At 36.3% G+C, this 22,868-nt stretch overlaps 1 protein-coding gene across 4 annotated transcripts in view; it reads right to left on the reverse strand.

The window, feature by feature from the left end:
• Positions 1–9,989: 9,989 nt before the first annotated feature.
• Positions 9,990–22,868, reverse strand: part of DZIP3 (DAZ interacting zinc finger protein 3) — a 109,879-nt gene continuing 97,000 nt past the window's right edge. For 3 of the 4 annotated variants that reach the window (XM_055127711.1, XM_055127713.1, XM_055127714.1), the window contains 6 exons: positions 21,609–21,734; positions 17,720–17,859; positions 14,361–14,481; positions 13,296–13,439; positions 13,107–13,208; positions 9,990–11,602 (listed from right to left, as the gene is read on the reverse strand). In XM_055127711.1, coding sequence (XP_054983686.1) covers positions 11,492–11,602; positions 13,107–13,208; positions 13,296–13,439; positions 14,361–14,481; positions 17,720–17,859; positions 21,609–21,734 — 744 coding nt within the window. In that variant the 3' untranslated portion in view covers positions 9,990–11,491. The remainder of the gene's footprint in view (positions 11,603–13,106; positions 13,209–13,295; positions 13,440–14,360; positions 14,482–17,719; positions 17,860–21,608; positions 21,735–22,868) is intronic. The other variant, XM_055127712.1, reaches the window with a different exon arrangement.

Here is a 22,868-nt window from a genome sequence, read left to right on the forward strand (position 1 = left end):
AAGATCTGATGGTTAAAAGTAGGTAATAGATATATATTCTTGATAACCTTTCAGTATCAATGTTGCAAACCATAATGCCCCCTAGAGGGAGGGGAGGGGGAGAGAGGGATTGGCGGAGAGGGAAGAAGGGTGTGTGTGTGTGTGTGCGTGAGAGAGAGAGAGAGAGAGAGAGAGAGAGAGAGAGAGACAGAGACAGAGACAGAGACAGAGACAGAGACAGAGAGACAGGAGACAGAGAGACAGAGAGAGAGACAGAGAGAGAGAGGGAAGGAGGGAGGGAGGGAGAGAGGGAGGGAGAGAAGAAAAGCACTTGGTTGGGGGATGATGGTAGGTAACCTGGGGACACTGGTAGAGGGATGGGTGTTGGAATATTGTATGACTGAAATCCAATCATGAACAGCTTTGTAAGGAACTACAATAAAAAGGTTTAAAAAACTTTCATATGTTCTGAAATTTTCATACTAAGTAGAAATTCATAAATTCATTTATAGATCATGATTGGGAATAACCCCCAAGACATACTTATTTTTCAAACCATTTTCTTTGCTTAAAATGATGCTGTTCTCTGATTTATGTTCCACTTGGTTCACAAAGTCCACTTTCTCAACAAGTATTTATTGAACATATTAAATGTCTATGTTCTGCCAGATGTTTTAGGAAAGTATTAGAAAATTGAAAGTAAAAAGATTAAAGTCCTGCTCTCATGAATTTTATTTTATAAGAAAAGACAATAAAGGCTAAAATAAAACTAAACTTTAGATAACAAGGGGTAAAATTATATTTGTGGTGTGAAAAAGGTCTATTTTCATATAGTAGCTGAAGAAAATACAATGAAATAATATTTGCACAGATAACTGAGAGAGAGAGAGAAATATGCTACTTAAGGAAATGTTTCATGTGGAGTGCACATCAGGTAGAATCTTGATGTGACTGAGAATCAACAAGATTGAGTTATGTTTCTCAAATTTTATTGAGAAGCTTTGATTTCCCTAGATTGTTATGACCAAACTTATAAAACTGCTTGTCTGTGTAATTCATTTGGCTTTAAATATGTGTAGCATTATAATACTAGTTATCTTTGAGACATTGTGATCCCTGCTTTCCATCAAAGACAGGAATTTGTTCTATGCTTTTCTTTGTTCTATGTGTCTTAGCTTTCCACTGAAGGACAAGGACTTTGTTCTATGTTTCTTGATAGATCACAAGTAAAACATGACTTTCATATAACATTCAATAAACATTAAAGAAATTCTGGTCAGGTATAATATTCTGAGCTGTTGCCATACTTCAAAGTCAGAGGACAGTGAGGGTTCTGACTATTAAATATATATATATATAATAAGTTGGCTTTAAACTTAATTTTGCAATGATTATAACACTGTAAATAAGTTCATAACTTATTTTAAAATCCACTTTTAGTTGAAATTGTAGACAAAATATTTCATCTTTAGTTGCTGAGAAAATTGCTTTGTCATAAGTCTGTAGAATAAAAAGTTTCTTTGACTAAAAGAATACAAAGTTTGTAATTGCAGCTTATAAAGACTTTCCTTTTGTCATAAAACAGGAATTCAAGAGGCCAAAGGCCCACAGTACTAATTTCCTTTACTACAGCTTTTTCTTTTTCTTTCTGAGCTGAGATAGCACATTGACAAGAATCTTCACACTGCAGAACTATGTGATTAAGATACTGAAATGCTGATATTAGTTATAAAATTTCCTGACTTAAGAAAATGATACAACTCTAGAAAATTGTTCTAAATTAATAGCAAAATGTTGTTTGAAATAGAAAAGTTGTGAGCTGAAGAGATAGCACAGCAGGTAAGGTGATTACCTTGTCATGTGCTATTCTGGCTTCAATCCTCAGCATCATATATGGTCCCCTAAGCATCACCAGGAATGTTTCCTGAGCACAGAGCCAGAACACACTAAATGCCAATTGAATGTAGCTCCAAAGCAAAAAAAAAAGAGGAAAAGTTATAACATCCTTATTTTTAAAGTACTGATCAAATATATTCAAGCCTGAAGAATAGCAATTTTTGTCTTTATTCTTAGAATGTCTCCTATAAGACTAAGATTTATTTTACTAATAATTTATTCCTTCCCCCAAAAAATACCCCTTACTGATTAAGTAGTTTTTGTTAATTTTTATAGGAAATTTTTATGGTGAAATAACATAGATTTTGATGTTTCTAATAGAAATTATAAGTATGTTCTTTGCTATTAAATAATTGTTTGACCTTGTGTAAATCATTTGTGGGGGGGGCAGTAAATCATTTCTTCAGTAGTCTTATCTTCCCAAATGGAGATGACATTTTTCCTTCTTCAGATCTCCAAACTTTCATTCACCTTAAGTATTGTCATTTATTCAACTTTGCTAGGCAATATTAATAATTATAAAGCTTGTGCTGGAGCTATAGCACAGTGGTAGGGTATTCACCTTTCACGTGGCCGACCTGTGTTCGATTCCGATTCCTCCGATCCTCTCTGAGAGCCCGGCAAACTACCGAGAATATTGTGCCTGTACGGCAGAGCCTGGCAAGCTACCCATGGTATTCGATATGCCAAACACAGTAACAATAAGTCTCACAATGAGAGACGTAACTGGTGCCCGCTTGACCAAGTTGATAAGTATTGAGGTGACAGTGACAGTGACAGTGATAAAGTTTACATAGTATCAGTGGACTGGTCAAATGTTATGGGAGTGTAATATTTTATGGAGTAAAATTACTGTTCAAAATTCTGAGACTACATGACTCTGAAATGGCTGTAGTCTCTGTTCTCTTCATTACAATGAGGGCTTTAAAGATAAAAATCCTTGAAGAACTTTATGATCATGGAGTAAATTCTAACAGGATAATTGTCAAGTGGGAGGTTTTCTACAATGACTACTACAGCATTTAAGACGACGACTACTACATTTAACTATAGCAGTTCTATTGGACAGGTAGTCTTTTCCCCATTTTGTATAAGAGGATTTGTTTGAGAAATTAAGTAATGTGTTCATGATTATATAATATGTCAGAGATGACATTCAAAAATTCAAACCTGTATCTTCCCTAGAAAGCCTAGATTCTCTACTACAGCAAAGGTTTTCAAAGTTTAGTACACTTTAGAACACCTGGGGTACTTGTTCCAAATGCAAATTCTATATGGTCTCTTGGGAAGAACCCATTTGTTCTGAAAACCTCCCATTCAGGAAAATCAGAAAAATAATTTATTTTTACAATAAATTATTTTTACAGTAAATTGTTGTTTTTCATTTGTTTTCATCTGGCTATAGGGCAGTGAGTGCTAAGTTATATCAGTCCTAAAATCCTGTGAGGCTTAGTGATAAAGTGGAGCATCCAGCAACATTTTATGAATTCAGAATTGTTTGGGTTCTGTTTTTTTTTAACAAATGTAAATCCGTTTAAAAATAAAAATTTATCATCACTAGGACTTTGTTGAGGCTAAAAGAAGGCACTATCAATAATCTGAGAGGAATAGACACAACGGAACAATTCCAAGGAAACTAAGACACAAGAAAATCAAACTTTTCACACCTCAACCTACTATTACTGTACATTTTTATATCCTCAATATTGCATTCCTAGTCTGAAAAAAAACAGTAGATTACCTTTTGATTCAATTTACTTTGAAGAATATTTTTTGTTTATGCCGTGCTTGGGGGTAATTCTCAGGGGTGCTCAGAAGACAGTCACTGCACAGTGGCTGCAGTGTGCGACACAGAATCCTACTACTTTCTCACTCTATAGTAGCTATTGCATTATGACCCAATGTTTGAGACACTAATGGTACATCAGAGGCTGCAGTTATGGCTTAAGTGTTAGAGCATTTGTTGGTTGTGTGGGAGTACTAAGTTGATTTTCCAGAGTGAACGTCCTCCCAAGCATTGCCCAGTTTAGTCCAGGAGTCTGTCCCTCACTCCAACACTTCTGGGTCTGAACACCAAATAGTCAGGACCACATCATCATGCCAAATTACTGGCAGTGACCCCAGCGCCCCTAAGCAATGATGGGTGTGGTCCTCCTAGGAGTCATCCAGTATGACTTTGGTGGTAGCATAAATCTGAATATTAGAACTATCAGGATATAACACTAGCTTAGTCACTACTAGCAATATGACTCTAAGCTAGCTATGTGTGTATAATGAAGAGATAAAACAAGTATGCTTTAAGCTCTGACATTTTATGGAATCAAGAAATTTTTGGTTCTGCAGGCCAGGTTCAATCCTTGTCACCACATGGTCTCCCAAGAACTTCCAGGAGCGAACCCCTAGAACTGCCACATGTAACCCAAAAAACAACAAAATAAGAGATGTCTGTTCAGAATTCTTAGATCTCCAAGCAGAACAGATACTGGCAAGCAAAGCTCTCCACAAAAATACAACCAGAAATCAACTATCATGATAAAAACTCTCCTCAACTCACAGTCTGATTTGCCTGAGACAAGCATCTAAGTATCTGAAGGTAATGTGACAGAAAGCAACGGGAAGTATGATATCGGAGTTCTCTCTGGCACAATCACTTGATAACTCACTAGAGGTCACTGGGCCTGAGAGGAGTTCCCTGGGTTTGACTCCTCTGCAAACTGGACTATTGCCAGGGGAACCTGGCACTTCTAAGAATAATATAGATTAATCGGCCTTGATTTGTCAGTGGCCAATGGCTTGAGACCTCGGAAAGAGACATCTTTGAGTACTAACAATACTTCAATCTTTCCTCTGCCTTAGAGCACCAAGGACAGTGCTCCAGTAGCTTCTTCCTAGTCATAACAATACCCTGCCCTCCACCACCAGCTCCTTAGTGCACGCAGGTTTTCTCCCTCAGCCTCTATTTCACCACTGCCTTTCCTAATACATTTTTTTTTATTTGACTACGAGTTTATGGCCTGTGTGGGTGGCTGTTTTGGCCATAGTGCATTTGTTGCCCTAGACTAACAGACTGTTGCCTCGTTTCCAGGGTCCCCGTGGTCACAGAAAACTACATGGTAGAATATATTGATGAAGACTGTCAGTATGGTGCAGTGCACATCAATTGCCAATAGCAAATCCTGCTGGAGAAGGACTGTCAGGATTTAAGAGTTCACCTTCCTGACAGAGGTAAAAGACTATGCTGCTGGTAAAAACAGCCCTGGGACAAAAGAAAGAAAACTTTCTGGGTTGGCTGAGTCCTACTCCATACCACTCCCTCTCCCCAAACACCACCCCACCCCCACCCCGGGCCTCTCTTTCAGGGAATAGTAACCCAGCAAAAGAGCCACTGTCCAGAGGTGGAGGACTTATAACAGACATTGGGTACAAACAGGAGTCAGGATGGTCACATAGGAGGTGGGATATTATTAACCTCTCAGTCTGGCAGTTTCCATCTCCCATGCCATTAGCAATACTGCAACTGATTTTTTCCATCTCCTTAGTGCCTCCCCCATCTTTTCCTTGTCATGGAAACAAAGGATAATTCTCAAATTAAAGCTATAGGGCCACCTGAAACAAGGGAGCAGAGTGGGGGGGGGGGGTAGGGGGACTGACTCAGATGAGCAAGCAAAATAATTTTGCAAGACAACTTTTATTTTTTTTTTAAAGACAATGAAATTCCTTACAGGAAAGCGTAATAAATCTCCAGCGTGCAGACATAAAAGGCATATAATTGGAAGAGAAAAAAATATAGGAAATCCATCAACATGAAATGTAATGAAGTTAGGGATCTCAACTAAACACAGAAGCCATTTCAAGGAGTCAAAAAAGAGCCACAAGAGCACAGGAGTTTGTCACCAAAGAGACTGAACAAATTAAATTCCAAATGAGATAATGGATATGAAGAAAATACTGAATGAAACTCCATCTAACATGAAAAGTAGAACAGATAAATGAAAGCTTGTAGAATAGTATGAGATATTTTTTTCCCTCTAATTTTTATTTTATTTATTTATTTATTTTAATTTTAATTTTTTTAAAAATTTTATCACCATGTGGAAAGTTACAGAGTTCTCAGGTTTATGTCTCAGTTATACCGTATTCAAACACCATCCCTTCACCAGTGCCCATATTCCACCACCAAAATCCCCGGTATACCCCCCGCCCCCCACCCCAACTGTATAACTGATGAATTTCACTTTATTTTCTCTTCACCTTGATTACGTTCCATATTTCAACACAAAACTCACTATTGTTGTGGGAGTTATATCCCCAAACAAGATAACCCTAATAAGGAGGCATTTGATAATTAGTTTTCCATTCAAAGATTGTATGTTTTCAGGTTTTAGAAAAGGTCGCGCGGCCGCGTTAGCAATCGCGCGGCTCGGTTGTGTCCCAGTCCTGAATCCTGGAGCCGTGTTAGTTGCTGCTCAGTGTCGCCAGGGTTCCATCTGGAGAAGGTGTGCTGGCGGCACCTCCTCCTTCCGGCCCCCCGGTGTTGCTGGCCCCGATTCGGGTCCGGAGCATTGTCCTGGCCGAGTTGCTCACCAGAATGCCTGCCGCTTCTCTGTGGATTGTGTCAGCAAGATCTAGTATGAGAAATTGAAGATGAAACCACAACAGTGACTCAACGGAAGAGAGAAACAAGATTAAAAAAAAAAATGAAAAAGAACCCGGGGCTGAAAAGGTAATACCGCAGGCAGAGCGTGCTTGTCTTGCAGGTGGCCAATCCGGGTTCTATCTCTGTCATCTGGGTTTGATCCCAGCATTGAGGATTACAAGCGACGAGATCCAAGATGCCCAAAGGGTCCCAGTAAAAATAAAACAAATAGGAAAACTCCAAGACACATGATACTCAAAATGACAAAATCCAAAGACAAAATACTGAATGCAGAAAGATCAAAAAAGGAACATATACAAAGAAACGCTCATCAGAAGTACAGATCAAATCTGACTCCACAGCCAGAAGAATATAGAAGGATATAATACAAAAACTCAATTATCTGAACACCTCTCTCAAACATTTCTAATGAAATAAAAAAGAATACTCTATCCAGATAGATTACTATTCAGATTTGAAGAAATATAAGTAGCTTCATGAACAGGTTTAGGGAATTTGTTGTCTTGAAACTATTTTTTTCTTGTAAAGTTCTACCAGAGCCTTGTATGTCTGATATTAGCCCTTTATTAGATGCGTACTTGGTGAAGAATCAGGGGCTGTCTTTGTATCTTGGTCAGTTTCTTTTGAAATACAGAAGATTCTTAGTTTAATATAGTCCCTTTTGTTTATATTTGCTTCCACTTGCTTGGTCAGTGGTGTTTCAACTTTGGAGATGTTTTAAGCTTCAATGTCATGGAAGGTTGTCTACATTTTCTTCTATGTATCTTATCTGATATTGAGGTTTTTAAATCTATTTTGATCTGACTTTTGTGCATGGTGTTAGATAGAAACCTGAGTTCATTTTTTTCACATGTAGCTGTCCAATTTTCCCACCATCCACTTGTTAAAGAGGATTTTCTTTACCAATTCATATATGTCTTACTCCTTTATTGAAGAATACGTGATGATTAAATGATAACATATTTGAGGGACTGTGTCAGGATACTCAACTCTGTTCTGTTAGTCTGCAGGTCTGTCTTCATTACAATACCATGCTGTTTTAATTACTACCACTTTGTAGTATGGTTTGAAGTCAGGAAGGTGATGCCTCCCATCTTCTTCTCTCAAGGTTTGCTTTAACTATTCTTAGGGTATTTTGTTCCATATGAATTTCAGGAGTGTTTGAGCTATTTCTTTGAAAAGTGTCATGGGTATCCTTTTAGGAATCACGCTGAATTTATATAATGCTTTGTGGAGTACTGTCATTTTGACAATGTTAATTCTCCCAATCCATGAGTAGGGGATGTGTTTCCATGTGTTTCCACATGTCCTCTTTCACTTCTTGAAGTAGCATTTTGTAGTTTTCTTTGTACAAGTCCTTAACCTCTTTAGTTGAGCTGACTGTGAGGTACTTGATTTTCTGAAGCACAACTGAATACTACACAACTGTAAGGAATGACAAAGTAATGCAATTTGATGCAACCTGGCTAGAAGTAGAAGAATGTTAAATTAAGGCAGAAAAAGAAGATAAGCACAGGATGATATCACTTTTATGCAGAATTTAAAATAAATGGATGAGGGAATGCAATGTTTAAAAGTTGGCCCCAGTCAGAAGGGAATGCCTTGCCACAGTGGCAGGGTGGGGTGGGGGGGAGATGGGATTGGGGAGGGTGGGAGGGACACTGGGTTTACGGGTGGTGGAGAATGGGCACTGGTGAAGGGATGGGTTCCAAACTTTGTATGAGGGAAGTATAAGCACAAAAGTGTATAAATCTGTAACTGTACCCTCACGGTGATTCTCTAATTAAAAATAAATAAATTTAAAAAAAAATAAAAAATAAATAAATAAAAAGTTGGCCCCAGAGTAGAGGAGGAAGGAAATAAAGAATGGAGTGCAGGGGGGAGAAGAGACAGATGAGAAGGAATAGGAGCCAGGTCAGCAGATTAAGGTGGTATTAAGGAATGATAGAGCCAAATATCTAAACCTCAGTCAACAACAATAAAATGAAAAGACCCAAACTTTAACAACCAAATTCAGAAAGGTGCCTGTTAAGGAGGCAGGCTGGGGGTAGAGAGTAAAGAGTGTGGGGTGGGATATGGGAGGGAACCTGGGAACACTGGTGAATAAAAGTTGACACTTTGTGCAATTGATGTGGAACATTGATGTATAAAACTCAACTATGAATAACTGTAGATGCGCTTTAAAAAGTAACTTATTTGATTGCAAAAAATAAAAATGGTAAGTGTGGGGGCTGGAGCGATAGCACAGTGGGTAGGGTGTTTGCCTTGCATGTAGCCAACCCGGGTTTGATTCCAGCATCCCACATTGTCCCTTGAGCACCGCCAGGAGTTATTTCTGAGAGCGGAGCCAGGAGTTAGCCCCTGTGCATGGCCGGGTATGACCCAAAAAGCAAAAAAAAAAAAAAAAAAAGGAAAGTGTATACCTTTTGGTTCAAAAAAAGGATGCAAACTTGCAATTTTGCTAAATGATACACGGAAATAAAAGATTGTCTCATAGTTTTACTCATTGATTATGAATAACTGAAGCAAAACACTGACATAAAACAACAGAAAATTGTTAGACTGGAGAAGTATGGTAATAACTAGAGGGAACGGAGTTGGCAGAATTAGTTGAATGAGTATTACAGACATGTAGTGGTGTGAAGCTAAACTACGTGTTTTTTTTTAATGGCAAATCAGCTGGGAATAAAAAAAAATTTTAAAAAAAGTCCTCAATTTTATAAGTCTAGACCAGTAGTTTACAATTTTCTGCAGAAATTTCATCATCAGTGGAACTGATACCTGTGGAAAAATGGTTGAAATCTACTGGCCATCAGGGCGTCAGTTATACGGGTGATATGAGTGAGTGGTTTAGTCATATAGCCAAAACACAGATTCAACAAAACTGAAAACGTAATCTAAGCTGCAACCTCTGAAACTTTGTAATGTGTCTGTCAAATTGACAGGCATAAATGGGTTGTGACTTGGGATGAGAAAGGAATATGGGAACATTGATAGAGGGAAGGCGACACTGATGGTGGCATTAGTGAAATATTATATGCCTAAAACTTAACTATCAATAACTTTGCAAAGCACAGTTGTTAAAAAAAGAAAAGAAAAAGAAAAACAAAACTACTGCTCTAAATCAGTGTTTCTCAAACTTTCTTTGACCTTGGAACCATTCCAACTTTGTTCTCTTCTAGGGGCTCCCATTTTATCTGTTGTTCCCCTAGTCTTGCTGTGGTTCTCTGTGATTTTCACTTGTACTCCCCTTGTGATATACTAAAGGCTCACAGACAGTCTCTTATGGCTCCTAACTGAGAAAAGCTAGTCTAGAAAGCAGTTTTCTTAGATACTTTCTTATCCTTTTTCATAATATTAAAAAAAAAAGAAGTCAAAGCAAAATTAAACAGTAATAGACATTTGAAAGATTTAAAGTAGTTTCAGAATTTAAATCAAAATACACAGAAAAAAAACAGATTTTTAATTAAACATTTATTCTTTTCCACATGAAAGTGAAGTTGCTTTTGTAAACAAAAACTTAAAAACAGTCATAAGATAATCTGCTATATGACTATGACTTTGAGGTTGATAATTATTAAAGGCCCTATATTCTGAATTCTATAATACCTGTCATTATACAAGATGAGATGACATCCTTCATTTTTGGAGATTTCCAGTTTATTCTTATTACAGAAGATAACATTTAGCACTAAATTAGAGAAATGGCAGTTTTAAAAAGATTTAAAATAACTTCAAAATACATTTACACCGAAATACACAAAATAGTTGCTGAAGCAGGAAACATTTATTCACAGTCTTAATTTCGTTATTTTTTGAAAAGAATATGGACCATTATTTGTCTACAAGGTAGCTAAGTTAATTTTGTAACTAGAAACATGTACAACACTTACAACATTTACATGAAACTATTTTCAAAATAGTGTTTTACCTCGAGTGAAATTTCTCAGTGACAAACTTGAGATATGAAATTTAGCCCAATGTATATCAACATTGTCATAAAAGTCGATTACACATGAACAATCCTCAATACATCTCAGAATTAAAATATGAGATTAGAAAATTTTAAGGCAGGGGAAAAAAACCCTCCAATTACAAATGATTGAAGTCCAAAGGATAAACTCACAAATCAACATAAGATCTCAACTATTCAGTAACTTAATTTGCACAGTAAGTCCTTTTCTGACTAGTTTCTGATTTCTGATTTTGGGACTGTTTATACTGCATTTATAAAAATTGGAAAAACAAAGGATCAGAAATGGTCCAGCAGTATGTTACTAAATGTTAAGCTCTTGAAAGAAAAATCTCTTACTTAATTGTATACTAATTTCTGGCACAGAAATATTCCCATTATATGACAGATTTCAATCTACCAACACTCTGAAAAATGGATGACAATATTCCTGAAACTTTACTAATAAGCCATTTGTAAAAACTTTTATATGGTCACTACCATTTAGTACCCTTTAGTGGGTACATATTTTAGATTACAGAATAAAGATAAAATGTGAAGTTATATTTTGTAAGCAGTGCTAATAGCTAGAGAGCACTGAAATCTAAAATATTCCTACTGAAATGAATTTTAAGTAAATTCTTCCACATTCATATAAATTCAAGAAATTACAATGTGTATCTGGGAAAAAATAAAGGAAAAGAAGGTGGAATAAGAAGAAATAAGAAAGACATCCTGATATACATAGTAACTTATCATATTGATGTTGGAAAAGGATACCTACTGAGTTATAACTTTTAAAATTCCATCTTAAGATCTTTATGTTTAGTCACAAATCCTAAAGATGTATTCTGTCTTCTTTGGCCACAGCTTTGATGAGATTATCAAGCTTCTTTTGAATAATACTGAAAAACATAGCTGCACACTATTCACATTATGAGCTTGCTGTAAAAAAGTCAAAAGTAAATTCTGGAGTATGAAAACTTCTCCATAATCATCCCCATGTTTCAGATCTTGGGCAAGTGCTGGCTGGCATGACCAGGAAATTCTTCTGGTAGCAAAACGTGGAGTCTGCAAGTTGGACATGTCCCCTGCTGCATCAACCAAGGTCTAATACACTGAGGAACAAAAGATGTGAATCATTCTCTTGCTTTACTCTAGTAGAGGGCATCATTATTGTCTATAATAAGGTTACCAACTATTGTGTTTTCTCATGGATCTGAGGACCTTATCTGCTGGATTGTCAAGCCAATTGCTATAATCATGGAAATTTTTATGCAGTTTGCTAAACAATACAGTGGGTTACAGCAGAACACTTTTTGGCTAGTTAATTCTATTAAAATCTTTTTCCCAAATCCAATTTTCATTTGACCAAGAATTCTAAAAAAGACATCGAGGAAATCCATAGTTTTTCTCTCTTTTACTATATGTTGTACTTCTTCATAAACCAATAAAAGTCACAAGTAAACATATAAAGGTTATGAATACATCGCCTTAAGTACTTATAGAATTGAGTTAGAATAATAAATATGCTTTTCAAACAGCATTCTCTGAAAATGACAGTACTCTTTGACTGTAAACTATGCCAATTCATTTGTCTGAATACTGACTGAAAAACACATATATATGTATATTTTATATATATTATATATATATATGTATATATGTGTGTGTGTGTGTGTATGAAACTGGGGGCATTTGGAGTGGGTAATATCCAATAGTGCTCAGGGATTATTCCTGGCTCTGTTATCAGGAATCATTCCTAGTGGTGGTTGGAGAACCATTCTTGGTACCAGGGATCAAATCAGGGTGAGCCATGTACAAGGTGAGTACCTTACCCTCTGTACTCTTTCAATTCCTCCACCCCAAATAATTTTTACTTGTATAAGTAACGGAGAGCCAAGTCAGATGGGAGATAAATAAGCATAGGTATGGTAAATAAAGTTCACTAACCCTTACAGATAAGGCTTGAAGTGATAGTTTTCCTTTGTGGCTATTGTTTACATCACTTAGAAACCTATCTTTTCCTGTGTCAAATTACAATTTTGCACCAGAAAACTGATATCACAAATTGTGTACCAAAAGCACCAGATAGGCAGCAAACAGGAGTTAAGCTTTATAAAATGCCAAAAATCAACAAAATCTATGCCAGACTAACATCAAAACTTAAGTCTGAACATCAAAAGCAAATGAAAGTAAGTATTATGCCTTATATTGGGAGATATATAGATATAGTATGCTACATTATGTATAGGAAAAAGGATACTACATGTGAGTATATCATACTGAAATAATTAATAACACAAAACCAGTCATGGAAACTGTCTACCCTGTATACTTTTAGTCTCTTTATTAATTCTTTCTGTTTGAAATGTGCATGGAGAACTCAGAAATCATAGTGTAATCATAGTTAGGTTGGTGGAACTGGTATAGACTTTTTCTATGTGGTACATCAAAGCACAGAATTACATTCACTGGAAATCATAAAAGAGCAATGAGTGATCATTTTTTGCATAAAAGAGCAAAAATGATACATGTATATGATTTCAAGTAGGTCATATATATTTCATTAGAATATGGTAAAATAGGTTAAAATATTAAGATGCAAGCTTAAAGGATTACCTGAGAGTGGAATTTATGAGCACAAGGCAACACTGAGAGGTTTTCTGGAGAGAGGTTCTCATGACAGATGACACAAGGCTCCTCTTCATCCTCATCTTCATCCTGGAAAGAAATACACATAAAGTTAAATTTGGTTTACTACTTTTTCCCATACTCAAATACATTTATAACCAACAACCTAAGTCTCACCAGATTATTTGCTCCTTCCCACGTGTCAGAATCTTGTGAACTGAGGGATCTCCAGGCAGATTTAGGGGTCTGGGAAGCATTGGACTGTGGTGGAGTATGGCTGGGTGAAACACAGTTACCATTTGGAACTGCTTGTCCCTTACTCTGAAAATGAGAATATTAAATATTTTTAGAATTATTTTAAAACAAGAAGAATAGCACAAAGTGTGCTGTAATCAGAATTAGTAAATGGGGAATAAGGTACATAGATTTATGAAAAATCCTGTAACAAAAACCTGGTAATATTCCATACCATACGCTTAGAGCCAGATCAAGACTACATTTGTTTGTTTGCTATACAATAGAGGCTACACTCTCTATTGACAGGTGCTGGAGATAAGAAGATACTTCTAGAAATGCTCAGTTAGGACAGACCTAATGATTCACTACTTGCCTGGTGCTGTGGGGCCTGGTGGTCCTTGGTGGCCACCAGGGATATATCCTCAGTGGTGAGGGGGCCTTGAGTGCTAAGGATTAGACTTGGGGTCTGAAGCCAGGCTTTTGTACCATCCGTTTGAACAATATGCTCTGTATCTTGGGAGTAGAAACAGCGAATCCTCCAAGAAATGCTCAGGAGGTCCAAGGATCTCACTGATGATTCTTGGCCAACCAGATTATTGATTCAGTGCAAGGGCCAGAGGATGTGATGGTGTTCAATATTGCAGTTTGGTTACCTAAGCCAACCTCCAGGGCTGTACCCACTGATGCTCAGAGGACCATATAGTGTAAGGAACCAAACCCAATTAGGAGCATGGTAGGCATGCACCCTAACCATTATTCCATCTCCTAAATATAAATATTTTTCTCTTCATTAAATGAATAATTATTCAAAGTAATCGAAAAATTTGAAAAAGCCCAAATTATTTAAGTACAGGTTAATCTATAGCTAATAAGTATAACTAGCTATAAATTACTAATCTTTAGATTACTGATTTTTACTGATTACATACTACACAGATAATTAAAAATATCTGATGACTAGATATAAGATTAAAGATAAAATTTTTTATTTTTTTGTTTTTTTACCTGAGATCTCTTGGGATCAATAAACTGGGAAATCTTATAAACAATCTCATCAAATGTCATTCCAGATAAGGACTTCCCAGGAGAATCCTTCAATTTCCGTAACAGATCTGTAAGCTCTTTTCTGGAACAGATCAAGGAAAAAGTGGTGATTTTTCCTATTTCCTTGAGGATATTGTGCCCAAAGAAGGTATGATAGATTATGTAGCATAGAGACATGAATCATTAACTGTCTGATCTGAAAAGAGTTCACAGAACAATCTACATTTACTTTAAACTAAAGTAAAAACTCTTCAATGTGTTTGCTAATATATTTTAGCATTTACTTTCTCTACAAAAAGAGACTACTGTGGCTTGATTTTCAGGCTGGTCTTCCCTTGAACACATATCTCGCCGGCCTATTTCTATGTTTCTTTGCTTGTTTCTGCTCTGGAGAAGCTTGTGTTCTCTCTTGAACACACACTTGTCTCTGTCCCTCACCTCTTTCTAAATAAGTTTCAATAAAAACTACCTTGCTTCACTAAAAAGAAAAAAGAAATGAAAAAGAAGAAATAGCTGTGTGTGTGCGGGGGGGGGGGGGGCATGTCTGGACCACACCGCAAAGTGCTGAATGTTTACACAAGGCTGTGCTCAGGCATCACTCCTGGCGGTGCTCAAGGAAACATATGCTGTTTCAGGGATCGAACCAGTAATCCTTGTGCTATCTCTCTAGTCCCAAGACTTATTCTTTTGAAAAAAGGCTTTGTTTTTAAAAGCTAACTTTCTGTGTAAAAATTAACTTTGTCATCTTCATATTTATGTTCTCAGACCTTTATATCATAAGTCTCATTGCTCTCCTAAATCAGAATTACTCCTTCTTAATTGTGACTGTTGCTTTTAGTTCTCCTCTGTAAGATTTAAAAGTCTGACTCTGGTAAAATTCAGGAACAAAAAATTAAGATTTAAAAAAATAAGGATATTAAAGATTTAAAAGACAAATTAATCATGTAATTAAAACAACTAATAATCTCTTAGTAATTATATTTCTCTTCCATATCCATGGTCTGCATACATGTTTGAGATGACAGGGCAGATGAAATATTTTTCATTCTCAAATTACATAAAAAAGTATGTAATCAATGTTATAAAGCAGATTTACTATTATTCATGTATCTAAAATAACAATTCATTTTAGTATTTTCTTCATAATTATATTTATATAGCCATAGTCTAATTCTGGAGCATTAATGGTAGGTGAACAAAAATTTTACTCTTCAAATGAAAACGCTGGTAGACACTCGGATTTATTTCTTGGATGAAACTTGTCATTTCTAGCTTAAAATTAAATATCTTTAAGTTCCCATGAATATCAAATTCCCAAAGTATTATTTAAGGATACAGAACCAATTTTACTAAAATTCACATGAAACTACAAAATTCTTTATAGAGAAAAGAGAAGATACGAAGATTTAAACCAGACTATAAACTTGCTCGTCAAGACTGTTCTCCCTAGAATATGCAACTAGTTTGCTTGTCTCTATGTGTCTTTGCTGCTTATGTTCTCATTTGAACACATATCCCTATTTCTCTTCTCTCACATCTTCCTCATTAAGTTTCAATAAAAACTACTTTCCTTCACTAAAACAAAGAAGAAAAAAAATAGCTATAGTAATCAAAACAGTGTGGCATGGAAATAAAAAAAAAACACCCAGACCAATAAAACATTGTGACAATCTCAGAAATAAACCTTCAAATACAGAGGCAGTTAATTTAGGACAAAGAAGCCCAGAGCACAAAAGGGAGAAAGGAAAGTCACTTCAACAAATGATGCTGGAAAACTAGACAGCCATATGCAAAAGAATGAATAACTATCTCATAGCACACCAAAACTTAAAATAGATCAAAGATTCACATGTCAAATTCAAATTCAAAAAATATCTGAGCGAAAACACAGGTAAAATACTACATAGTAAAAAAAAATACTACATAGTATAACTTCAGTGTGTCTTCTATGATTTGACTCTGCTATCAAGGAAAACAAAGATAAAACAAATGATTTTACTAGAAAGTCTTCTGCGCTGCTAAAGAACCTGATTTTAAAACAAAAAGATATGTAACTTATAGGGAGAAAATATTCTCACATCTTACGTTTGGAACATCCAAGATACACAAAAAGTTCACAATAACCCAAAACAATTAAGATCACTATTAAAAAAATAGGGAGAACTAATCAAATCCTTTCCCAAAGAATACATATGAAATAGCCAACATAACAAACAATCCAGAAAGTTTCCTTCTGGGCATATATCCAAAGGACAAGAAAAGATACATGCACATCTAATGTTGAAAACATCACTATTTCCAATAGCTGAGACGGGAAACAACTCAAGTGATCAGTAATAGATGAAATCTCACCTTTTGCTACAATATAGATAGAATAGGAGGATATCATGCTTAGCAATGTAAGACAAAAAGAGGAAGTAAAAACCAGATGAGATAGCTTAGAAATGTTAAAGAAATAAAACAAAAAATGTACATTCAGATCACAGAATTAAAGTTGCCAACTAGGTGTAAGGAGTGGTTCGAAAGTGTTCTCTGTACTATTTCTTAATTGTTTTTGGGTAACACTTGCAGTGCTCAGGCCTTACTGCAGGCTCTGCTCGGGAATTACTCTGGTGGGTTTGGGGCACCATGAGGTGCAAGGATTGAACCCAGGTCAGCCACATGCAAAGCAAATGCCCTATTGTACTAGCTCTCTGGCTCCAGTGTTCTATATACTTTGATGGAAAAATACTGGCATCAATATGATGGTGGTGGTGTGGTATGGTATCACTGTACCCCTAAGATATGTGAACACAGTTCATACTGTGAACACTACTATGTCTCGAAAGGAAATTAAAATCATTTTGTTAAATTCAGAATTATGAAAGAACAGCACAATCATGATTTTGGACATTTTACTATTGTGGGGATAAAAAACCCACAATAAATTAAGGAACAGGAAACCTGATGATATCTGGGTGTATATATAACATAGTAACTTAAAATTGACTTTGGAAAGATATAATTATTGCAGTTGGTGGCATTATAATTGGATAAGTTACAACTAGTTTTACTTTCACAATAAATGAGCAAATCAAGTTTAAAATGTTCAACTCTGTCATGACTTAACTTTGGAGAAGTGGTTTAGCATTTATACTGAACAAGCCCTTACTTGATGAATTTCATTTTCTCTGCCAAGTCCATGTTAAGAAAGTAGCTATTTTTTTTTGGTGTGTATGTGTGTGTGTGAAAATTTCTCTGACATGTTCCACCACTGCAATTATGATTATAGAAACTGCAGAATATAATCTCTACTCACCATTAAACAGAAACTAACTTACCTGCTTTGCTGAGGAAAGGCAGTTTTCAGCCTATCTATAATCCTTTCCCAATTCACCAAGGTGGAATCACTTCCCAAAACAGCACTGGGAGGCACAGCTTCTGCAACAGGTGCTGGCACAGTCCAGGCTATACCAGTCATCTGTAAGAAAAAAGTAATAATCTATCAGCTTCAAGTAATAAGAATTAACATTTTGTGGGGACATGCAATTTCAGAAAATAGAAAGAAGAGAAATATGAAAGTACATATTCCTTTAAAATATTTTTTCTTAAGTAGCACAGCACTGTTAATAGTAATCCCTATTTCAAAAATAAATGTTAATCTCAATAGTTGAAAACATAGTGCTTTTTATGTGCTTATGTCTATAAATTTTACAACAATGAAAAACTGAAAAGAACTTAGTTTGTTAATGAGTAAATAAGCTATGGTATAAATAGATATAAATAGAGAACCTTGTTCTCCCTATTAGTGAACCTGACAAACTACCAAGTGTCTATTGCCCGCACGGGAGAGCCTTGCAAGCTCCCCATGGCGTATTCATATCCCAAGTACAGTAAAAGATATATACTGTATCTATCAAGGCAAGCTACCAAGAGTATCCCTCCCACACGGCAGAGCCTGGCAAGCTACCTGTGGCATATTTGATATGCCAAAAACAGTAACGATAGGTCTCATTCCCCTGACCCTGAAAGAGCCTCCAATCATTGGGAAAGACGAGTAAGGAGAGGCTGCTAAAATCTCAGGGCTGAGTATAATACAAATGTTACTGGTGCCCACTCGAGTAAATCGACGAACAATGAAATGACAGTGATACAGTGATAAATAGATATATCTATCTGAGTATGAGTGGAGGCCATTCAACATGTTTCATTTTTAAAAAGTGTGGCACAGTATTTATGGTATGAGTTGTTAAAATTTTAAAAAATTTGTATGCACAGAAAAAGGTCTGTAAGTTGTAAAGCCATGAGGGCTGAAGACAGGTAAAGGTACTTGTCTTGCATGCAACTGACCCCAGTTCAAATTCTGTCAAACATTCACTCAAGTACTGCCAAATATGCTACTTTGTTTCTTATGTTTTAATTTTTAATGACTAGAACATACTTTCATAATTAGAAAAGTAACAAGTTGTATTTTCAAACAACTAAATACAAGTCTACTATTATAATGATTGTATTGTCTGCCTCTGGGCTGGAGCGATAGCACAGAGGTTGGGCGTTTGCTTTCATGCGGCCGACCCGAGTTCGATTCCTGCCCCCCTCTTGGAGAGCCCGGCAAGTTACAGAGTATCGAGCCCCCGTGGCAGAGCCTGGCAAGCTACCCGTGTGTATTGGATATGCCAAAACCAGTAACAATAAGTCTCTCAATGAGAGACGTTACTGGTGCCCGCTCGAACAAATCGATGAGCAACGGGATGACAGTGACAGTGATTGTCTGCCTAATGTCTCATGAGTGTTTCAAAGGTGATGGGGATGTTTTTCTAGTGACAGCTCTGTTTCTGTGAAATCACCGAAGTTCAGTATTTTGTGGTGGTTCTTAGATAGAACCATTAATCAATCAGTCAATCACTCAATCAAAACAGAACCATTACTCAGGTTCAAGGGGCTAGAGGGAATGTTTGAATGCAGGGGAATAAGGTTTCAGTTCCAGTAATACAAGGTCCCTTTTATACTATTGGGTGTGACTCCCCAGTATTTGACTTAAACAATGTCAGTAAATTTTGAGTCCTAGTCCGATTACTTAAGATAATTAAAATCATGCCATCTTTTTCTGAAGACTTACTTGTATAAGTAGTGTATAGGGACTACTAGCAATCATTTGAATAGCTCACAAAATCTATAAAGCAGAAACCAAATATCCCAAGGAACTGTATAACCACATATTCATTACCCACTGCCTAATTGTCGCACCATGTTTTAAGAGTACAATTTTTAAAAACTGTACATATCAAAACCATAAATATTAACACTACTGTAGGATAACACTGGTTTGCCTTTCCTGCCTTGCCACAGGAAGCTTAGGTTTATTGGGTTACTCCCATCACAGCACTCCCATTCCTGTGTTTATTTGTAACCTCTTTTTTAGTGCTTTGCTTCCCCAATTAGTAAGTCACCTTTATCTCCTAATCAGAATCTGTTAACTTATAAACATTGCTTTTCTCTTCTCCTTAAATCCTTTGCATAGTTAATTCAGAGCAATGTCCTTTTAATATGGACACAGGAAGACACTTAATGCTACGCTTTTGTAACTTGGAAGTTAACTGACTCCAAATGATATTCACTTTGGGGCATCTGTTCTCTCAATTTAAGCCTCAGTTGCGCTTACTTCCTAGCACCCCAAAAGCAGGGTCTCGACGAGGGACTGGATAGACCCAGGGCAAGCTGTGAGCTATCCTGGCATCGGAATGGGCCTGGCCAAAGTGCCATATTACTTTGCCATAATCATGAAAAAAATTCTGTCATAATCCAAAAAGTACTAACTGGAGTAGGACCCTGCTACGGTTAGGAAAGATTAATCTTGCCTGAGCACTGTAGTCTGAGATCTATAGCAAGATGTCCCCAGGAGAGCCACTCCACAAGCTTAATGTATCTCTTACTGTGTCCTTACAAAATAATTAATATTAAGAAGTAGAATTAAGATGTCAATTGATATGCTAATTAAATTATTGAACTAAAGACAGGAGGAACACCTGAGTGGTATTTTGTCCTTGCACAGAAGAAGGGCTTTCATATGTTGACTGTGCTACTGGATGGGGGAAGGGGTGTGGTGGCTACTCCTAATTCAGGGAGATGGAGAGAGACTAGAGAGAGACCAGGGTGGCAAGTGGGAGCACGGAGAGATGAGCCGGAAAGACAGGAGGAGATGGGAATGAGGGCCATTCTAGTGAGATAAGAATGGGGAGCTTACAGAGATTGGCACATGGGGAGAACGGAATAAACAACAACTGATCACCAACCAGCCTGGCGGCCTCATTTCCTCCTTTGTCCACCCATGGCATCAGCCGTACCGGGTGGGGGAGTGGCTTGAGACCACTGAATGTAGGCGACAAGAGAGAGAGAACGAGCCATGGGGCTTCCCCAGTTGCTCAGAGAATGCACAGATTACTATGAACATGTGATGCAAACTATAATAATATTTAACTAGAATAAAAAAAACTTCACATAATGATCACATCTCACTTTTTTTTAACATAAAAAGTTTGGCATAAAATTTGTGATTATTATGCAATGAAATTTGGTACCCAGTTTTGCCTCACTATTCAGTTTTTTTCCAGGAATTAGAAAGTAATTATAACAAAAGTGTTTAGGATCTTCCAAATTTTCAGTAAATTTTATAATACTTCCACATAGTGCAGTATATTAATGTACACAAGGCAACCCAGGAAAACAATTATATCATGGAGACAGAAAAAGGCTTCTATCATCTTATAATATGTACCAAGATAATGTTATTTATATCGTCTGTTGATAGATAAAACTAAAACAGTGTCCTATTAGACAAAGATTCATATGCATGTACAATTAGTTGTATATGTAAATAAAAAATTTCACTTTGTGGTACAACTTACTCTGCTATTAACTAATTTAATAACTACTTTAGTGACTTCTCTTTTTTACCATTCAAACTTACCCAACAGCCTTACTAAGTTGAAATGACCTATTAAAATTACCCATCTATTCTGCATTGCTGCTTGTTATAAAAGCAAATCTGTAGTTGTAATGGGTTTTTATTCTGAAAATGTTTTTTTGTCTAAAAATGTATTTATCTTTATGTTTCCAAACTACCTATTTATTTAAAAATATTTTCATAACACCCTCACATGGAACTTAATGTTTAGTTATTATCAAAACTTATTGATAATAAAACTCAGTCTATTAAGAAGAGATCTATACCATAGGAGCTCGAGGTTGGCCAGGGGTAGAAATGATTCCAGGGCAAATTGCAGGCATCTGATTAACAGTGAGTACAGGTCTATAGAAAGGCTCTTTCACAAGGGGTCTTCCCAAGAACTGCTGCATCTGAAAGAGAAAAGTAAAAACAAACACTATCTATCTCTATATATATATATATAGTGGAATTTGTGTGTGTGTGTGTGTGTGTGTGTGTGTGTGTGTGTGTATATATATATATACACACATATATAGGTAATGACCCAAATTCAAATAGAAAGGTTTTGGGCAAAACAGTGATTTCAAATAATAGGTAAAAATCACAAAGAAATGCCTCCATACCATTAAATATATAAATATTTGAAAAAGCAACGGATGATGAAATAAGCTTATAAACACAAGAAAGAAGAGGTTCTGGTCTAGTTAGGCTCTAGCCTCACTTTCCACATAACTGAGTAACCAGACATGCTAAGTTACTAATCCACAAACCATAAAGATTGAGTAGGGGATCTTTAGAGTCCCTTCCCAACTGTAATAACATAGGATTATGCAATGAAGCTACTCATTAACAAGTGTCTGTTATGAGAAATTTCAATACTCAGATAATCCACTAAAGAATCAAAGTTAGCTTCAGAAATATTACTTTCACTATTAGAGAGGCCAGTACCACCTGTCGAACAGTGCCTTCAAATTTAAAATCAAAGATGGTAAAAATTTAAATGGAATGTTTCTGGGAGAGAAATTCTACAGTAACTTGGAGGCATTTTTGTGGGTATACCTGAACTTTTCTGGGTTATAGAAAAAACTAGCTCTTCTAATCCTCTGCCCATGAAAGAAGTATCTTATTGTTTGGGCTACATAAGAGGATATATTTATCAAGTACCCACCATATGCTATATTTGGAATGGACATAAAACAGTTTAAACATGTGCTGAATTTTTAAAAATGTACCACAATATATATCTTAAGTAATGACCTTAGAACCAGCAGATAAAAGCTTAACGAGGAACTTTATGATGGAGAAACCAGATCAGCATTCAATTTTTTGTTTCTTTGAACCCAGGGTATCAAACATGCAAGGCAAGTGTTCTATCAACTGCACAAAATGCCCATCGAGACATTTGATTTACACCATAACTAGAGAGACACTTAAAGTCTTCTGCTGTATATTTATATCATTATCTCTAATATACTATTCTTTTTGCTCAGAAGCCATACTCAGTGATGTTCAGGGCTTACTCCTGGCTCTGTACTCAGGGATCA

Source organism: Sorex araneus, chromosome 2, assembly GCF_027595985.1.
Source record: "Sorex araneus isolate mSorAra2 chromosome 2, mSorAra2.pri, whole genome shotgun sequence".
NCBI classification, from domain to species: domain Eukaryota; kingdom Metazoa; phylum Chordata; class Mammalia; order Eulipotyphla; family Soricidae; genus Sorex; species Sorex araneus.